The 17,077-nt window shown below is 37.7% G+C and overlaps 1 protein-coding gene across 1 annotated transcript in view; it reads left to right on the plus strand.

Moving 5' to 3' along the window:
* TTN (titin) overlaps window positions 1–17,077 on the plus strand; it is a gene marked incomplete at both ends in the record, with an annotated part of 282,804 nt that overhangs the window by 52,388 nt on the left and 213,339 nt on the right. The window contains 3 exon segments of the mRNA XM_080689373.1: window positions 1,573–1,629; window positions 13,221–15,794; window positions 16,560–16,838. Of these exon segments, the coding sequence (XP_080545499.1) occupies window positions 1,573–1,629; window positions 13,221–15,794; window positions 16,560–16,838 (2,910 nt within the window).

Consider the following 17,077-nt stretch of genomic DNA (forward strand, 5'->3'; position numbering starts at 1 on the left):
TCCCACACACTGATAAATTAGATAGAAAGCACCACCATGCCATGGTCCAGAGCACAGACCCTCAATTTCAGTGTAGCTGTTGGCTAGTATGGTAACCATACAGCAGGGCTGTTCATCTGGAGATGTTATTTACAAGTCACATAGATGTCAGCTGTGACAATTTCTGCAGCAATGCAAAAGTGGGAATTGGCTGTGTCATGGAAGTGGGAGAAATATAGACCTTTCAATCTGTTTCCTGGAGAATCTAGTGCCATACATAGTATAATACTTGAATGTCATGTTCACAGAGTGGATTTGAGCTAAACCTTTTTGTCCCAGGTTCTTGGGGTCACTCCGTTCCAAATAATTATATTATTAAAGTGTTCTTGAAGTAAGGGCATGTTTTTGAAAGTCCATTACTGCCATACTTGTCCATAGGAAAATTAAAAGATAAGACACTTATAGGTGTTTGAAGAGTGAAGGATCAGATGCAGTTGCTTAGTTATTTAACAAAAGGCCAGTATTTATACGCTCTACTTTTATTTTGGCCTGATAAGTTCATAGAAGTCCCCCATAAGCCTGTTTGAACAGAGTTCTTATGTGTGTAATAAACACAGATGTATCACATTTCTTTGGAGACTAACATGCTGCCTTTCCCTCTCAGTGACATCCCATCCTCTCTCCATCAACATGTGTTTTCTTCCGATAAGCACAGCTCATTGGTACCTTTTCCTAACTTTATTCTTGCCTAGCAAAAGAATGGCAAACCAGAGCAGTTAAAAAAGTTAATCTTGGTTCAGACACTAATAATATTAAAACACTCAGAGTCCCAAATTAAAACAACCCAAGAAGTAAAAACAAATCATCAAGGAAAACATCAGTTCTGTCATTAACTTCATGCCAGAGACCACACGGAACTGAGGAGAAGTGGAGTCTAGTCTGCTGACTCAACACTGGGTGGACTGAAGAGCACCAGCCTTTGCCAACAAGTTGCCCCGGAGACAACTTGTCTAAAAGCCATGCCTGTTCCTTAAGTAATAAAAGTAGTTTTGAGTTGCGTAGTCTTTGTTTTGCTCCTTGCTGTATAATGAGACTTTGTGAAGTTTATTTTGAATAGTGGTTCAAATCAAAGGAGTGTTTACTATCAAAAATGTTTAATTCTTCAGGAAACACTGAGAATAGCCCTCAACTAAACACAGCAAGCTATAAAGTGCATGTTTCTAATGAATGAGATTTCATCTCTTAGTAAGTGTTCAGTCAGTAGGGCAATTAAAAAAATGTTTTACATGTGAATTGTTTTTTCTGAATGCATGTAAAGGCATGGGAATTATGGGACTAAAGTGGAAATTTCCTAGGAAAGCTAAAATAAAAAACATCTTTAATTTTTCTGTCAACATTGCCATGCACTTCATCGACTCACTGATTTGTTTGGCATGGACTTTTATGGTGAATTTGGGGGATGTGGTGAATTTGGGGGATGTGGTGTTATGTTTTTTATAGCAAAGGGAAAATTTTAATTACATAAGTTATTATGGATCGATGCAGAAAGGTTATGCAGTAAATCACTAAAATCTTTTTGTTTTTCCATTCTAGCCCATGAATCAATTTTACATGAGAGGATTGAACAGCAGATTGAAATGGAGATGAAAGGTATTGTTACAATGAATGTGAGATTAAAGTAGAAATTCCAAAGGATTAATAGAATCCTTGAACTGCCTTCTTTCTCTTTGTATTATTTAGAAAAATGACATAGGTGGACCAATATATCTCTTAGAGCATATATTACTATGTCGCATGCCTGGTTTAGTATGCTGATGGTTACATGCATTTTATGGTAATTTTGTCATATGGTAATTGAAAATCTTATATTTAAACTTTATCAGCTGTATTCAACCTCATGTTTGCAGCCATTTTCAAATGTGTCTATTGTAAAGAGTCCTCATCTTAATGCATGAAATCATGAAGTAGAAATTTGTTTTCAAAATCATAGTGAATTAAATGGAACAATAGACAATAACCCAACTGTCATCCTCAGAATGCAATGTCATGAATGAATTATGATTGAAATGCTACTTTACTTAGGATGTGTGACAATATTACATTCCCACTTTCAGTTTACACTTCATGCACATACATCATTTTAACACTGATATGTCTCTTACACTGGCTTGCAGATAGCTGTCTCATGTGATCCTCATTGCCTGCTTTTCTTTGCATAACATTGTGACTCTATGGCTGTATTAGTTCGAATAAACGCCTTCTCGTTTTTTTATTTATGGTTATATTTCTTGTATATATATTTTAAATAGTTAATCCTAAAATATATAATAATTTAACCTACAACCAAAAGGATCAGAAAGGGCGTTTATTCCACTCTCTGCAAGTCAGGTAAGATTTTCCTCTTAGCCATCAAAACAACAAAGTCTTCCTGCTCTCAAAACAAATATGCACAGGAATATGTTATTTTGAAATGCATTTTTGCTTGTTCAAGAAGAAATTTCAGCAGTTTGAAGAAAAGACCAGACAACGAACGATTTTCGTGTCAGAATCTTTTAAACAGAGCATGGTGTTGCGTTTATTCGAACAAATATGGTGAGTGACATTTTTTATGGATTTGTGAGAATCTGTAGCATGCACTTTATTTCCTATTTTACAATTTATTTTCAGTTTTTCAAGCACTATGGAAAATAGTAAAATGCTTTATAATTTAATTTTTCTCCAGAATTATTCAGCGAGGAGGAAGATGAACATTCAGAAGGAGATACACGTGAGGCTTTTTCGGATTCTGAAGACATAGACCACCGTTCCATGACTGCTAAAAGATATGCAAGTAGAATATCATCCACGAGCTCCTGGCCTGAATATTTCAAGCCTTCTTTTACCCAAAAACTTACATTTAAATATGTTTTGGAGGGTGAACCTGTTGTTTTTGCATGTAGGTTAATTGCCTGTCCAACACCAGAAATGACTTGGTTTCATAACAATCAACCTATTGCAACAGGTCTTCGTAGGGTTATAAAAACTGAGAGTGACTTACATCATCACTCTTCCAGCTTAGAGGTTAAAAGGGTCCAAGACAGGGATTCTGGGAATTATAGGTTATTGGCCACGAATAGTGAGGGATCTGCTGAATGTTCTGCATCATTGCTTGTTATCCAGAAAGGGCACGATGAGAGATACTTAACTTTTCTGAAAAGGACAGAAAACATGGAGGCTTTAGCTGAAAGGAAAGGAGATAGGATTAAGGTGGACCTAAGGTTTACCGGCTCTCCCTTTAACAAAAAGCAAGATGTGGAACAAAAGGGAATGATGAGAACTATCCACTTTAACACAGTAAGTCCTGGCAAGAAAACAGATTTCATGTATGATGAAGAATATTTAGAAAGTAAGTCTGACATCAGAGGATGGCTTAATGTCGGTGAAAGTTTTCTAGATGAGGAGACCAAACTGAAATTGCAACGCTTACGGGAGGCTAGAAAAATGTTAATAGAGAAAAAGAAATTATCTCTTTTGGATATGCCATCTGAAATAAGCTCAAAGACTCTAAGAAGTGAAGTTAGTGATGAAGACATTCTGTTCTATAGCAAGGAAGTGAAAAGCAGACCTGTGTCTCATCTTGCTGGAAATAGGAATAAAATAAATATTTCACCTGAGGGTGTCATCCCAAATCCATATGCCCTTCCTAATCAAATGGGCCACAATGTAGAAACCAAAGAAGCTCCCACAAGCTTTCAAACTACTATTGATGAAGACATTCTCCAGACTGAAATTAGACTGAGTCAAAAGGCATTTGTAGAAAAAAGTCCACCGAAAGACTATTTATATGATAGGACTCTAGTCAGTGAAAATACACAAGCGAGGGGACAGTTTGAAGAAATTATGAGCAGCACTGCAATTGAAGAGTCATCTAAATCTGTCACTAATGTATGTAAGAATGAAGAAATATATGAGACTCCTGAAACGGTGTCTCGAGTCTTCATGCCATATGCCAGTGAATCTTTTGACACACTTGTAAATATTAAGGAAGGTGAAGAAATAGATAGTGAAAGAATAAGACAGAGTGATTTGAAAGAATTCCAGCACTCTGCTTCCACAAAAGTTGATGAGTTCAAAAGTGAACAGGAGGAAAGGACAAGATTGTTTGAAATTCCTTTCCAAAAACGTCCACAACGTTGTCCACCTGTGTTTCTACAAGAAATTGAATCTCAAGAAGTTTACGAAGGCGAAAGTTGTAAATTTGTGTGTCACTTTCAAGGATATCCTCAACCCATAGTGACATGGTATAGCAATGATATACCAATTCCACGTGATCGGGGCTTTATCACTCAGACGTTAGAAAACTATTCCACATTAACGTTTCCATCTGTTCATCCTCAAAATGAAGGTTCAGTTACCTGTGTGCTGTTTAACCAGTATGGAACAGTAAAAACAACTGGTCTACTTAGCGTGAGAGCAAAACAAACGTATGATGTTCGACCACATAAAATCCCAGTGTTCCGTGACTATGCCGATGAGGAGGAGGAGCTGGCCTTGGTGTTTGACCAAGCAAAAGGCACCCATCCACCTTTCAGTGAAGAGGGCCAAGCTAATCTCCATATATTAAAAACTGACCCACCAGGTCCTCCCTCTGCAGACACAGAACTGCTTTCCTTCCCTGTAGAAATTCAGATAACAGCTGCCACTCCAACCCCAGAGCAGGATAAAGAGTCAAGAGAAATGTTCCAGCTAGAACCTGAAGCAATGCCTCGAGATGAGGCTACTCAGTCACCTAAACACAGATTTATATTCTCATCTGACATTACTAATGAGCCACCAAAAATGTTACAAGAAATGCCAACACATGCCAGGTGTAGAGAAGGGGATTCTGTAATTCTGGAATGCATAGTATCTGGTGAGCCCCAGCCAATTGTCATGTGGTTTCAGAATGGAGTACTTTTACAGCAGAACCAAAAGTTCCAATTTGAAGAAGTTAATTGTACCTACAGATTATATATTAATAATATTGATTCACAAAACTCTGGAAAATATAAATGTGTTGCCGAAAATAATTCAGGTACAGTTGAGAGTGTTTTAGATCTAACTGTGGAACCTATCACTTACAGGGAATATAGTCAGTTCAAAAATATTGGAATTTATGAACAGTATTCCCAAGATCAACAAGTACAAAGTCAGGAAGAATCTGTAAAGGCACAATTTTATGAATACCCAGCTGGCCCTTTTATTTCCCAGTCAAATGTAAAAGAGTATTCTGTAAGGGAATATTTTCAAAGCCTTGAAACCATTGAGCAGGTAGACCAGAAAGATCATGTGTATGGTACAACTTCTCAAGAAAAACTGCCAAGATTTATGCAGGGTGCATCTAGAGCCACAAATATCAATATCCCTAACCAGGCTGAAATCATACATTGTCAAGATGAAGGAAAAGAGGAACAAATCAGTGAAAAATCAAAGCTGTATCAGGCAAAGGAAAGTGTTTATCCATTTGTTGATGATTCCTGTGAAGTTGATATTAGGAAAGAGGGAAGAAGTGATTTTGGAAAACTTGGTGAATCTGAATGGGAAAATATTCAAGAAGATGCCCAAAGTGACTATTTATGGAACATTCACTCTGAGAGAACTTCTGACAAAGTTCAAAATACAAAAGAGTCATCTAACATTGTATATGAAGAATCCCTTGGTGAAGAAAGATACTATCCAGGGAAAAAGGTGAGGCATAGAGTCATTGCTTTTGAAAAATTACAACGTGTAGAGAAAGGAGTCCTGGAAAAAAGACCTACCAAGAAATCATTTGTCAATTCTCCCCAAAGAAGGCTTGATGATGCAGACTCCTCATTAAAGCAAAGAGAATTAAGATCAAGTGATCTGAATGCAAATATGCATCTGGCAGAGAAGATGTCTTCAAACACTGAACCAGACTCATCTAACATTGTAATGAACTTGAAGCTCTTCTCCCCTCAGACTCATAAAATACAAGAAACAGAACATGAGAAAGAAATAGGCTCTATACCTCAATCCACAGTTTCTGAAAGGGCTGACCTGGAAGCACCTATTACATTTGACCTAAAGCAGTTTCACTCACAAATTGAAAATGCAGATGTAAAATTTCGAGTATTAGATAGTAGTCAACCAGAAGAAGCTTATATTAAAAATCAACATCCTAATTCAGAAACAACAGACTACATTGTGTTTGATCTAAAACAAATGTATTCACATGTAGGAGATTCAGGTGAAGAGTTCCAGGGGCTAGAAACTAGACAACAGCAGGAAACACATTATAAAGAAGAAATTCCTAGCCCTGAGACATTACAGTCCAGCAGACAGAGCACCTCTCAAAATGTGCAAAATAACACATTTACTGATCAAGAAATGTTTCCCAGCCAAGAGTTTTCAAATCAAACTCTGGTGGAGAAAAGCAGTATTGAAGAAAATACCTTTTATTTAGAAAAAGAATTCCAACCTATACGGGGACAAAATGCAGCAACTTTAAATATTCATCATTCTCTTATGTCTTTTACTGAAGCAATCCATAATGAACCATGTGCCCTACATCCAAACCCATCTGCTGATGGAGAAGAAACTTCTGTTTCCAAGGAAAACAGTTCTCCAGAAAACGGAGGCCAAAGTTTCATCTCACATTTGAAAAAAGCAGCAAGTGAGGAAAAGCTTTTAGAGGTTTGTGAAATGGAAGAAGAGCACACCTTTGAGCCACAATTGGCCTCACTCCAAAGGCAGGATGGTGGGGCACAGGGATCTACAAATGGTACTTTGGAAGAGCAGGGAGGTTATGGTCAGGCAGCAGATGCCTTCCGCAGGCAGCTTTCTCTGAGTCAGTACTTACCGTTCTTGACAACTGGAGAACAGACTCCAAATGTGCAAGAAAGTGAAAAAATCAGTGCCTCGGGAGAAGTAAAACACCATGAAGAAGTTCAAGTTCAAATTGAAACTTCTTTCTCCACCACAGAAGGAAAAAAGATAGGAACGGATTTTTCTGAAAGTCCTCCTAAATCGGATGAGGTACATGCCACAGAAGTAACAGAGTCTGAGACTTCTCTGACACGGTATTTACTTGCTGCTGGAAAGCATGAGGTGCCTAAAACTAAAGACAGGGTCAGCCTGGCCCAAAGTGGACCAGTCACTTCCATGGAGGTAGAAGAGGTAACTTTCAACACTGTGTATGAATATTATAACCAGAAACAGGAATCACTAGGTCGCCCGTATTCTCCTGAATCTGATATTTCAATCGACATGGGCAGTACCAGCAGCGAAGACCTTTCTGAGTTAGATCAGTTTTATACCCCACCATCATCTGTGGAACATTTGGAATCTCCAAAGTCTCCTGATTTATATTTTAATGCTTTAGATACAACAAAACAATTGTCAGCAAATTCAGGAGGCGATACTGTTGAAAGATATTGTACACCTTTAGAGGAAGTGGCTGAAGGATACTCAACACCTTCTGAAGGTGAGAGATATTCTACACCCCCTGGAGAAGCTCTAGAGAGATATTCTACACCCCCAGGGGAGGCTCTAGAGAGGTACTCTACTCCTCCAGGGGAGGCTCTAGAGAGATATTCTACACCCCCAGGGGAGGCTCTAGAGAGGTACTCTACTCCTCCAGGGGAGGCTCTAGAGAGATATTCTACACCCTCAGGGGAGGCTCTAGAGAGATATTTTGTTCCTAGTGGAGGACCAAACCCCACTAGAAATATAAAAACATACCCATCAAAAATAGAAAGGGAAGACAGTACACCAAATGAGCATTTCCATACACCTACAGAAGAGAGAAGCTCGGCTCATGAACTGTGGCGTTCTGATTCATTTGGCACACCTAATGAATCCATCGAGCCCAAAGACAATGAAATGCCTCCATCTTTCATTGAACCTCTGACCAAAAGGAAGCTATATGAAAACACAACATTAGGTTTCATTGTTGAAGTTGAGGGCCTTCCAGTTCCCGGTGTGAAGTGGTACCGAAATAAATCTTTGTTGGAGCCAGATGAAAGGATCAAAATGGAAAGGGTCGGTAACGTGTGTTCTCTGGAAATTTCGAACGTTCAAAAAGGGGATGGAGGAGAGTACATGTGCCATGCTGTAAACATCATAGGAGAAGCAAAGAGCTTTGCAAAAGTGGACATAATACCTCAGGGAGAAAGAGCAGTGGCACTCCCACCTCCAGTAACACATCAGCACATCATGGAGTTTGATTTGGAAAACACCACCTCCTCAAGAACACCTTCTCCTCAAGAAATTGTCCTGGAAGTTGAACTAAGTGAAAAAGATGTCAAAGAATTTGAAAAGCAAGTGAAAATAGTCACAGTTCCCGAATTTACTCCTGATCATAAAAGCATGATTGTGAACCTAGATGTCCTTCCAATGAATTTTGTAAGTCCAAATGCAGATTCTCGGGAGGAAGGAGACAAAGATTTAAAAATTGACCTAGAAGTATTTGACATGCCTCCTCGCTTTATAACACCTATTTGTGATTTTAAAGTTCCAGAAAATTCAGATGCTATATTCAAATGCTCAGTCATAGGCATCCCTACACCCGAGGTTAAGTGGTATAAGGAATATATGTGTATTGAGGCTGATAATGATAAATATGTGATCAGTGAGGAGAAGGGAAGTCATACCCTTAAAATTCGAAACATCTGTGCTTCTGATAGTGCGACGTACAGATGCAGAGCTGTCAATAGTGTAGGAGAGGCTATCTGTAGGGGCTTTCTCACCATGGGAGATTCTGAAGCATTTGCTATGACAACAAGGAAAAGTAAAGTGATGCTAAGCAGTTTGAAGGAAGAACTAGTCTTAAGGAGCAAATACTCAGGCAGCTTTTTCGAGTTTCAGGTGGTGGACGGGCCTCCCAGGTTTATCAAAGGCATCTCTGACTGTCTGGCACCTGTCGGCACTGCAGCGTATTTCCAGTGTTTAGTTCGTGGCTCTCCAAGACCCACAGTAAACTGGTTCAAAGATGGAAAGTTGGTCCAAGGAATAAGATTCAGTGCTGAGGAAAGTGGCATAGGGTTCCACAACCTATTTATAACAAGTTTAGTGAAAAGCGATGAAGGTGAGTACAGGTGTGTAGCTACCAACAATTCAGGGATGGCTGAGACCCGTGCAACCCTCACCCTAACTTAAAGTGAAGTGTTTAGTGCCTCAGTAATGACTTGAGTACTTTCATATTTTCCAAAGTATATGGATCTAATAAACTTCCAAATAAATCTACTATAGTCAAATGCATGACACAGAAGATCCTGGGGACATTGTCTCTGTGTAGAAATCTCCTTTCTGTAATACATGTAAATATTCTCTTACCTTAAACTGTGCAGTCATTACTTGTGTCAAATATGCTGTGTATCATCAAGCATGATTAAAGTCTCCTTGGCTACCTACCTGCTTGTACTTCTACTTTAACTCTTCCTCCACAAACTGTTCGGCAGCCTGAGTTCTCTTTTAGTGGACCTCATCAGATGACCACGCAGACAAATCAGTAAGAGAAAATCTCTTTACTCACATCATGTTCAGTTTTGGAATTGTTAGCTCTTTTGCATTGAAACCTGTGTTTCTTTATTGAACTTAGAGTAGGCAAAATGAGCAATACAAGCTAGCCCCATCCAAGCAGTCACCAACTATAATGTTTTCCATTATAATCTTAATGTTATTCATCTTGTCTCTTTTTATAGATGCTTTAATTTGTAATATTGCTCCTCTTAAATGTTTTCATTCTCACTGGGTTTGAAGGGATCATTTGTGGTCACTTTGTAAACTGTAGTCATCTAGGCATTTGAGGAATATATAAGTAATAATCTTTCCATATTTTGAAATATTTATTTTCTCAATTTTTAAGATAGCATCAAGCATACAGCACAATATTAATTTAGTATTTACCAGAAGGCAAAAAAGAAAATTACCATATTGCATTTATATAGAGATTTTAAACTATATTCCAATTTCAAAATTTCTAATATTGGGGGAAAATGGTGGGATATTTTTATAGTTTAGATAATATGGTAATTTGTTTTTCATATTATATACAAATAAGATAATAAGGTTTTTATTATTTTTATTGAACATTAAGACTACCTAGAAATTAGCATTTATAATTTCATTAGAATTTTTATATGTATTTTTAAAGTGAGCTTTAATTTTATTTTTCAAAATTGAAATTATAATAAATTCTCAAACTCTTCACCATTTTATCTGTAAACCAATATGGAACTAAATCTTCTCATATAAGTTTTAATAAATATAAAGAAATTTACCTTTCTGATATAAAAATTAGAGGTTGGACAAAACAACCTCAAATATTCAACAGTAAAATTCTGTGTCATACTAGTTATTACTACTCAATATAATTTAGAATTAATTTTAGTTTTACAAAATATAACGAGAGGTGATAGACTATTGTAATAAAATTATGATTTTAACCTCTAATTCTTTTCAATTTTTAATTTTTAATTTTTATTTTTGGTCCTCGGGATTAAATTCAGGAACATTCTACCTCTAAGCTACACCTCCAGTCATTTTTTATTTTTTTATTGTAAAACAGGATCTCACTAAGTTGCTGATGCTGGCCTTGAACCTATAATCCTACTATCTCAGCCTCCCAATTACTGAGATTATAGGCTTGTGCCACCACACATAGCCATTACCCAGTGGCTATATTTTCCATCTATATTAAGCAATATTTAAGTATCATGGATGTATTAAATACAGTAATTTAACTTAAACATAAAACATTTAATTTAAATTTAATTTTCAAAATAATTTACATATCCAATTATGTGTATGATGTTTCTTTCATCTATTAATTTTTTATTTCCATAATCATAATTCCCTAACAGCCATCCAAAATAAAAGCAATTGGGAGTATATGCAGAAAATAGGCAGAGAAAGTCAGCACGATACCAATTTTTTATTTCATTTGTTTTGGGTTATAGTAACTTCTCAAGAGATAAATACACCATTATGGAATAATCACTTTATTTTTTGTGTGTGTGTACTGGGGTTCCTGGAAACCCTTCTACCTCTGGGCTACACTCCCAGACACCTATTTTTTATATTTTTATTTGGAAACAAGGTCTCTTAAGCCAGCATGGCTGGCTTCAAAACTGTGCGATCCTCCTGTCTCCGCCTCCCAAGTTGCAGGGATTACAAGAGTGCGCCACCACACCTGGCTTCACTTTTTCTTTAACCAGTGAGCATACAATATCTTTGATAATAATTACAGATATGAAATATATCACATCATCAATCCCTGGAATAAAACTAATTCTATAGTTTAGGAATTTAAGGTTAGATTCTACATTTAGCTCCATAGTGTGTTCAAATTCATTAGAAATTCAAGCCATAACAAATATGACAAGTACCCTTTGCCAAACTCTTATTTCTTAAAAAGAGGAAGGAAGGATCTGGATGTGGTGGCACTTGCTTGTAATCCCAGAATTCAGGAAGCTAAGACAGGAGGATCACAGTTAGCAGAAAGCCTGAGCTACTAGCTTTGCAACTCAGTGAGAACCTGTTTCAAAATAAAGAATAAAAAAAAGGCCTGGGGTGTAGCTCAGAGATAGAATGTTCCTGGGTTCAATCTCCAGTACCACAAAAAAGGATTTTCAGAAAGGACTGAAAAATACTTTTATTCACATAAGAAAGAAGGATTTATTTGATTTTGCTCATTAGAATTATTAGTGTCAAATGCATCGAACTTGAGAATATGAAGAATAACAATGAGTAAATAAAGAAAAATAAGCCTTGCCCACACTTGGCTTACTTATTATTATAGATAATTAAATGAAATTTTTATTTTCTGACTCAATGACATATACCCTAAAAGCCTGAGATATTAAATTTCCCTGGTATTGGAAAAAGAATTCATTGTACTACACAGTCAAATTTAGACATAATTACTAGCTTACTGCTTCGTGGGCTTTTATCTATACTTTTCACATTTCAGTGCATTTAAATTTCATTTACTATCACTTAGGTTTAATATATCATATTTTGAAGTAAGGAAGAGCCTTACTTTGAAAATATTTGAAATGTTTATGATTCCGAGTATTTTAACTAGATTCACACTGATTCCCTTTCTAGATATTTTGGAATTTCAAGTATAGGGAAAGTTAACATAAATAATATAGATTACATGTAAAGTTAAGTGGTCACCCTTAGTATATGTAATTAATTAATAGTTTTATGGCTTACTAGCTGCAATAAGAAGCGAGAATGTCCTTGACACACTACCGACATTTTACCAGTGTATATAAAGCCAGCACACAAGCCCTGTCTTCCAATGCTTATGTACTAGAATAGAAAGGAGTTAAGGCATAAGGTGTGACATAAATGAACTGAACTAATGAAATAATAACACTGTGTTTCAATAAGGCAATAACACTGCTAGTAACAGGGCTGTTCTAAGTACCTAACAGATTTGATGAAAAATTGAATTTCTTGTTTTCAAATTACATGTCTTTTATCCTGTCATTCATTATACTGTTTAAAGAATGTCTGTTAGTCACTGCTTATTCCTGTTCAATAATGCTTTACAGGGTTTCCTTACACAATAAACTACAATCAAATTTTAACATTGGAGTCATTCTCTCTTCTTTCTGATTTCTCTATTTTCTTGACTAATGTCTTAGTATAAAAGCTTTTTTGAAGTGATATAGCAATTTACACAAGTGAATGAAGGCTTTTGCCTTACTTTCTGGTAACTAACAGTAGCACTTCCCTTAGAAATCCAAATTAAATATTTGCTGTAATCCCTTATTTTTAATAATGGCTTTATTTTGGAAGGACTATCTAAAATTAAATATTTTCTTTGAAAATAATGTATTGAGGATCATTTTTAATTTCAAGAAAATCCTACATCTAAATAACAATTCTGAATTTTTTTAGAAGTTGATTTAAATAACCCTGAATTCTTTTATTATAAATATTTAGCTAATAATTTTTTAAACTTCAGAACTAGAAACATATTACCAGGAGAACTCATGAGAGCATTTCTCAGTGCCCTTATGAGCATCTAAAAAATGAAGTGGATCAAATCTTGTATTTGTATAGTATCTGTACTTGTATAATTTTATGTAATAAGCTAAAAAAAACTTGAGAAATGTGAATTTTAAAATAATTCCAGGATAATCTATTGATTCCAGGAAAATAGCAGAAGACCATCAAATGGTGCCTAATTCTTTGACATTTTTTGCTAAAATTGTATAGTAAAGTATTAATTGCTTTTCTCCATACAGAATATTCTAGCTTTCTATCTGCTGAGGAAGGACTTCACACCTACAGTTCTGACCTCCAGTTATTCAATGTAAAAGAAACACTTGAACTTTTGTCTGAACCTCCAGTGCATTCAAGTAAATTTGATTTTAAAACAGAAGGCAGTGCACCAATTTTTATCAAAGAAGTATCGAATGCTGAAGTCAGCATTGGGGATGTGGCCAAACTGTCTGTTACTGCCTTTGGCATTCCCAAACCTAAAATTCAGTGGTTCTTCAATGGAGTGTTGTTAACCCCTTCTGCTGACTACAAATTTGTTTTTGACGGTGATGATCATAGCCTGATCATTCTGTTCACCAAATTTGAGGATGAGGGAGAGTACACATGTATGGCCAGTAATGAATATGGAAAGATAACATGCAGTGCCTACCTGAAAATAAATCCCAGAGGAGAAAGGTTCAAGGAGACAGAAATAGAATCCACAGTGGAGACTTCTCTGAAAAAGCTTGAAGGTCCCTGTCCTCCCTACTTTCTCAAGGAGTTAAAACCAATTCACTGTGCTGCAGGGCTTCCTGCCATTTTTGATTACATGGTGTGTGGAGAGCCTGCTCCCACTGTTTTGTGGTTCAGAGAAGACAAGCAGCTTTGCACCAATGTGTATTATACCATCATTCATAATCCTGATGGGTCTGGGAAATTCATTGTCAATGACCCTCAGAGAGAAGACAGTGGCCTCTACATCTGTAAAGCAGAGAATGTTTGGGGTGAATGCACCTGTGCTGCTGAGCTGCTGGTGCTTCTGGAGGACACGGACATGACGGATGCTCCCTACAAAGCACAGTCCACACCAGAGATTCCGGACAATTTTGCAGAGATGACTTTAAAGGGCCCTGCAGTTGAAGAATTCGGCTCAGAGCAGAAAATTGAAGCTTCTGTAAAGGGTACCATTTTGAAAGCTGCATTAGTTGCAGAAGAAAAGCAGCAGCCAATCAAGGAAACACTTCCCAGTGTACAGCTGCAGATTGTCCAGTCCCAGGAAACCCTCCACAAAGAAGATAGGCTAACCTTTCAAGAACCTGAAAAAATCTTCCCCAGTGCTTTTCCCCTGCAACAAATTGGTTCACTAACAGTCAAGCCTCTGACAACCTTATTAGGTAGACCTGAAAGGAGTTATCCACAGTCTTCAACAGAACCACCAGCACACTTGCACCCGTCCTCTGTGGCCAATGAAGTAATTTTACTGAAAGAAACGACAGTATCTGAAGTGGACAATGACCAAAGAGCAGCTCTTCAAAAGCAAGAGGCACAAAGCGCTCTCATCCTGAGTCAGAGTCTAGCTGAGGAATGTGTGGAAAGTCTTGAGGGTCCTGACCTTTCGATCTCCAGGGTTGGTTATGAGCCCCAGGTCCCTTCAGAGCACGCATGCACAGAGGAAGGCAAGATCCTGATGGAAATCGAAGATCAACTAGAAAGTGCAGGGCAAGATTTCGCAGCCAGGACAGAGGAAGGCAAGTCCTTAAGGTTTCCACTAGCACTGGAGGAAAAGCAAGTCTTGCTCAAGGAAGAACATCCTGACAACTCAGCAATGCCCCTGCACAAAACCACTGAGCATAAAAAAGAGCCTGAGGCAATCAAGGGTGTACAGGAGGTGCAAGGACATGCCATTCTTTCTAAGGAAATTTTGCTTTCTGGTCTTCCAGAAGAACAACGATTAAACCTGAAAACTCAGATACGCAGGGCTTTGCAAGCAGCCGTGGCCAAAGAGCAACCGAGTCTCTTCTCTGAGTGGTTAAGAAGCATTGAAAAGGTAGAGGTTGGGGCCATAAGCTTCACCCAAGAACCCAAACGCATCGTGTGTACCTACCTTATTACTTCAGTGAAGTCTCTAACAGAAGAAATAACTGTGGCTATCGAAGGCATTGATCCACAGATGGCTGACCTGAAAACTGAACTTCAGGAGGCTTTGTGCTCTATTATATGTGAAGAAATAAACATCTTGACAGCTGAGAATCCCAGAATTCAGGAAAGAACCTTGACAGGTTCACAGGAAGATACAGCTTCTCTTTCAGATCCACAGAAGGTTGAAGCAGTCACTGAACCTGAAGTTGAACCAAAACACCTTGTCTCCACGGAAGAAATCAGTTGTGTCAAGGTGGAAATCCAGGTCAAAGAGTTGGACGTCACAGTGGGCACTGATGAAACACAAGAGCAGGTTCTGAAACCCCCAGAGGAAAAAGAGAAAATGTTTGTCAGTGGTCCCGAGGAGGCTGGGATAGGAAAGATACAAGAAGCCGAGGGTAGCTTAACTAAACAGCAATGCCCTGTTATACAGACACCATTAGCAGACACCGTGTCAGAGGAAGGTGACACCGTGTACCTCACATCATCCATAACAAATGCTAAAGAGGTGATCTGGTATTTTGAGGGTAAACTGGTGGCTTCAGACAAAAAGTTCAGGTGTTTACAAGATCAAAATACATACACACTCGTGATCGACACAGTGAATTCAGAAGACCATCATGGGGAGTATGTCTGCGAGGCTGTGAATGACAACGGAAAAACCACAACTTCAGCCAAACTCACAGTAGTGAAAAGAGGTTGGAGTTGAAAGATTCACTGGGTCACGTTCTAATACCCACTGGATTGTCACAATTGAGGTCTCATCACTGAATTTTCACTCTCACTTTTAGAATACATTTTCTTTTTTAGAGAAAGGATAAAATGGCAGACATAATCATGGTTATTCACTCATGGGTCCCTTGCTGCCTTATTAGGTAATATACCTATACTACTACTTATATTTCAAACAAAACATATTTCAAACAGACCATATTCTTATGTTTTATAATACCAATGAATATGCTCTATAATTGATTTTATAAAAATACTTTAATAATGTGTAACAAAAAGATATAAGTTAACAACCATCCATTCTGAAATCAGCCTCAAAATAACCATGATTAGTTGTCTATTTGTGTTTAATTTCTATTTCTTTTAGTTTTGCTATTTTTGCTTCATCACTTAATATATCATGTTTTTTCACCTTATTTTCAGTGTTCTGAGTAAACATGGTGTATTTAAAGAATATACCATGTTGTTATGCATGTAAGCCAATAGCATCACATTTTAGTACATTTTTCCAAGTCACTGCAAAGTAATGATTAGATTTGTTGAGAGCTGCTTGTCTTCCTTTGCCTTCGATGATCTTTCTCATTTTCCTGTCACTTGTCTTAAACTGCCACAACCTGTCTCACCAGTTTCAACTGTTTTCCTTCATTAACAGCCACAAAAAGTTAAAAGCAAAAGAAACACATGATACTCCTGACAGGGAGGTGACTAATGGACTTTGCTTCCCTTTGCAGCTGCCCCCGTGATCAAGAGAAGAATTGAGCCCCTCGAAGTAGCTTTGGGCCACCTCGCCAAATTCACCTGCGAGATACAAAGCGCCCCCAACGTCCGGTTCCAGTGGTTCAAGGCTGGCAGGGAAATTTACGAGAGTGACAAGTGTTCTATTCGGTCTTCAAATTATGTCTCCAGCCTGGAAATCCTGAGGACCCAGGTTGTTGACTGTGGCGAGTACACCTGCAAAGCTTCCAACGAGTACGGCAGCGCCAGCTGCACAGCCACACTCACCGTGACAGGTAAATGCCCCACACTGATGTGGACGCTGTCACCTCATTTCACACTCTTGCTTATGTTGCTTCCCACACAGGTGCAGGAAATGCTGCCAGCTGCAGTCGCCAATACCCAGGATGGTAACGTGGTGGCTAGATACCGCACAACTTCTGTGGAACAATTCGTCTTTACTTGGGGTCTTATTTCTATCCATAGCTAAAGAAAAAATGGCTTATTATTTGAGAACAATGTTAAATAATTAAAT

Source organism: Muscardinus avellanarius (genome assembly GCF_963383645.1).
Source record: "Muscardinus avellanarius genome assembly, chromosome: 2".
NCBI classification, from domain to species: Eukaryota; Metazoa; Chordata; class Mammalia; order Rodentia; family Gliridae; genus Muscardinus; species Muscardinus avellanarius.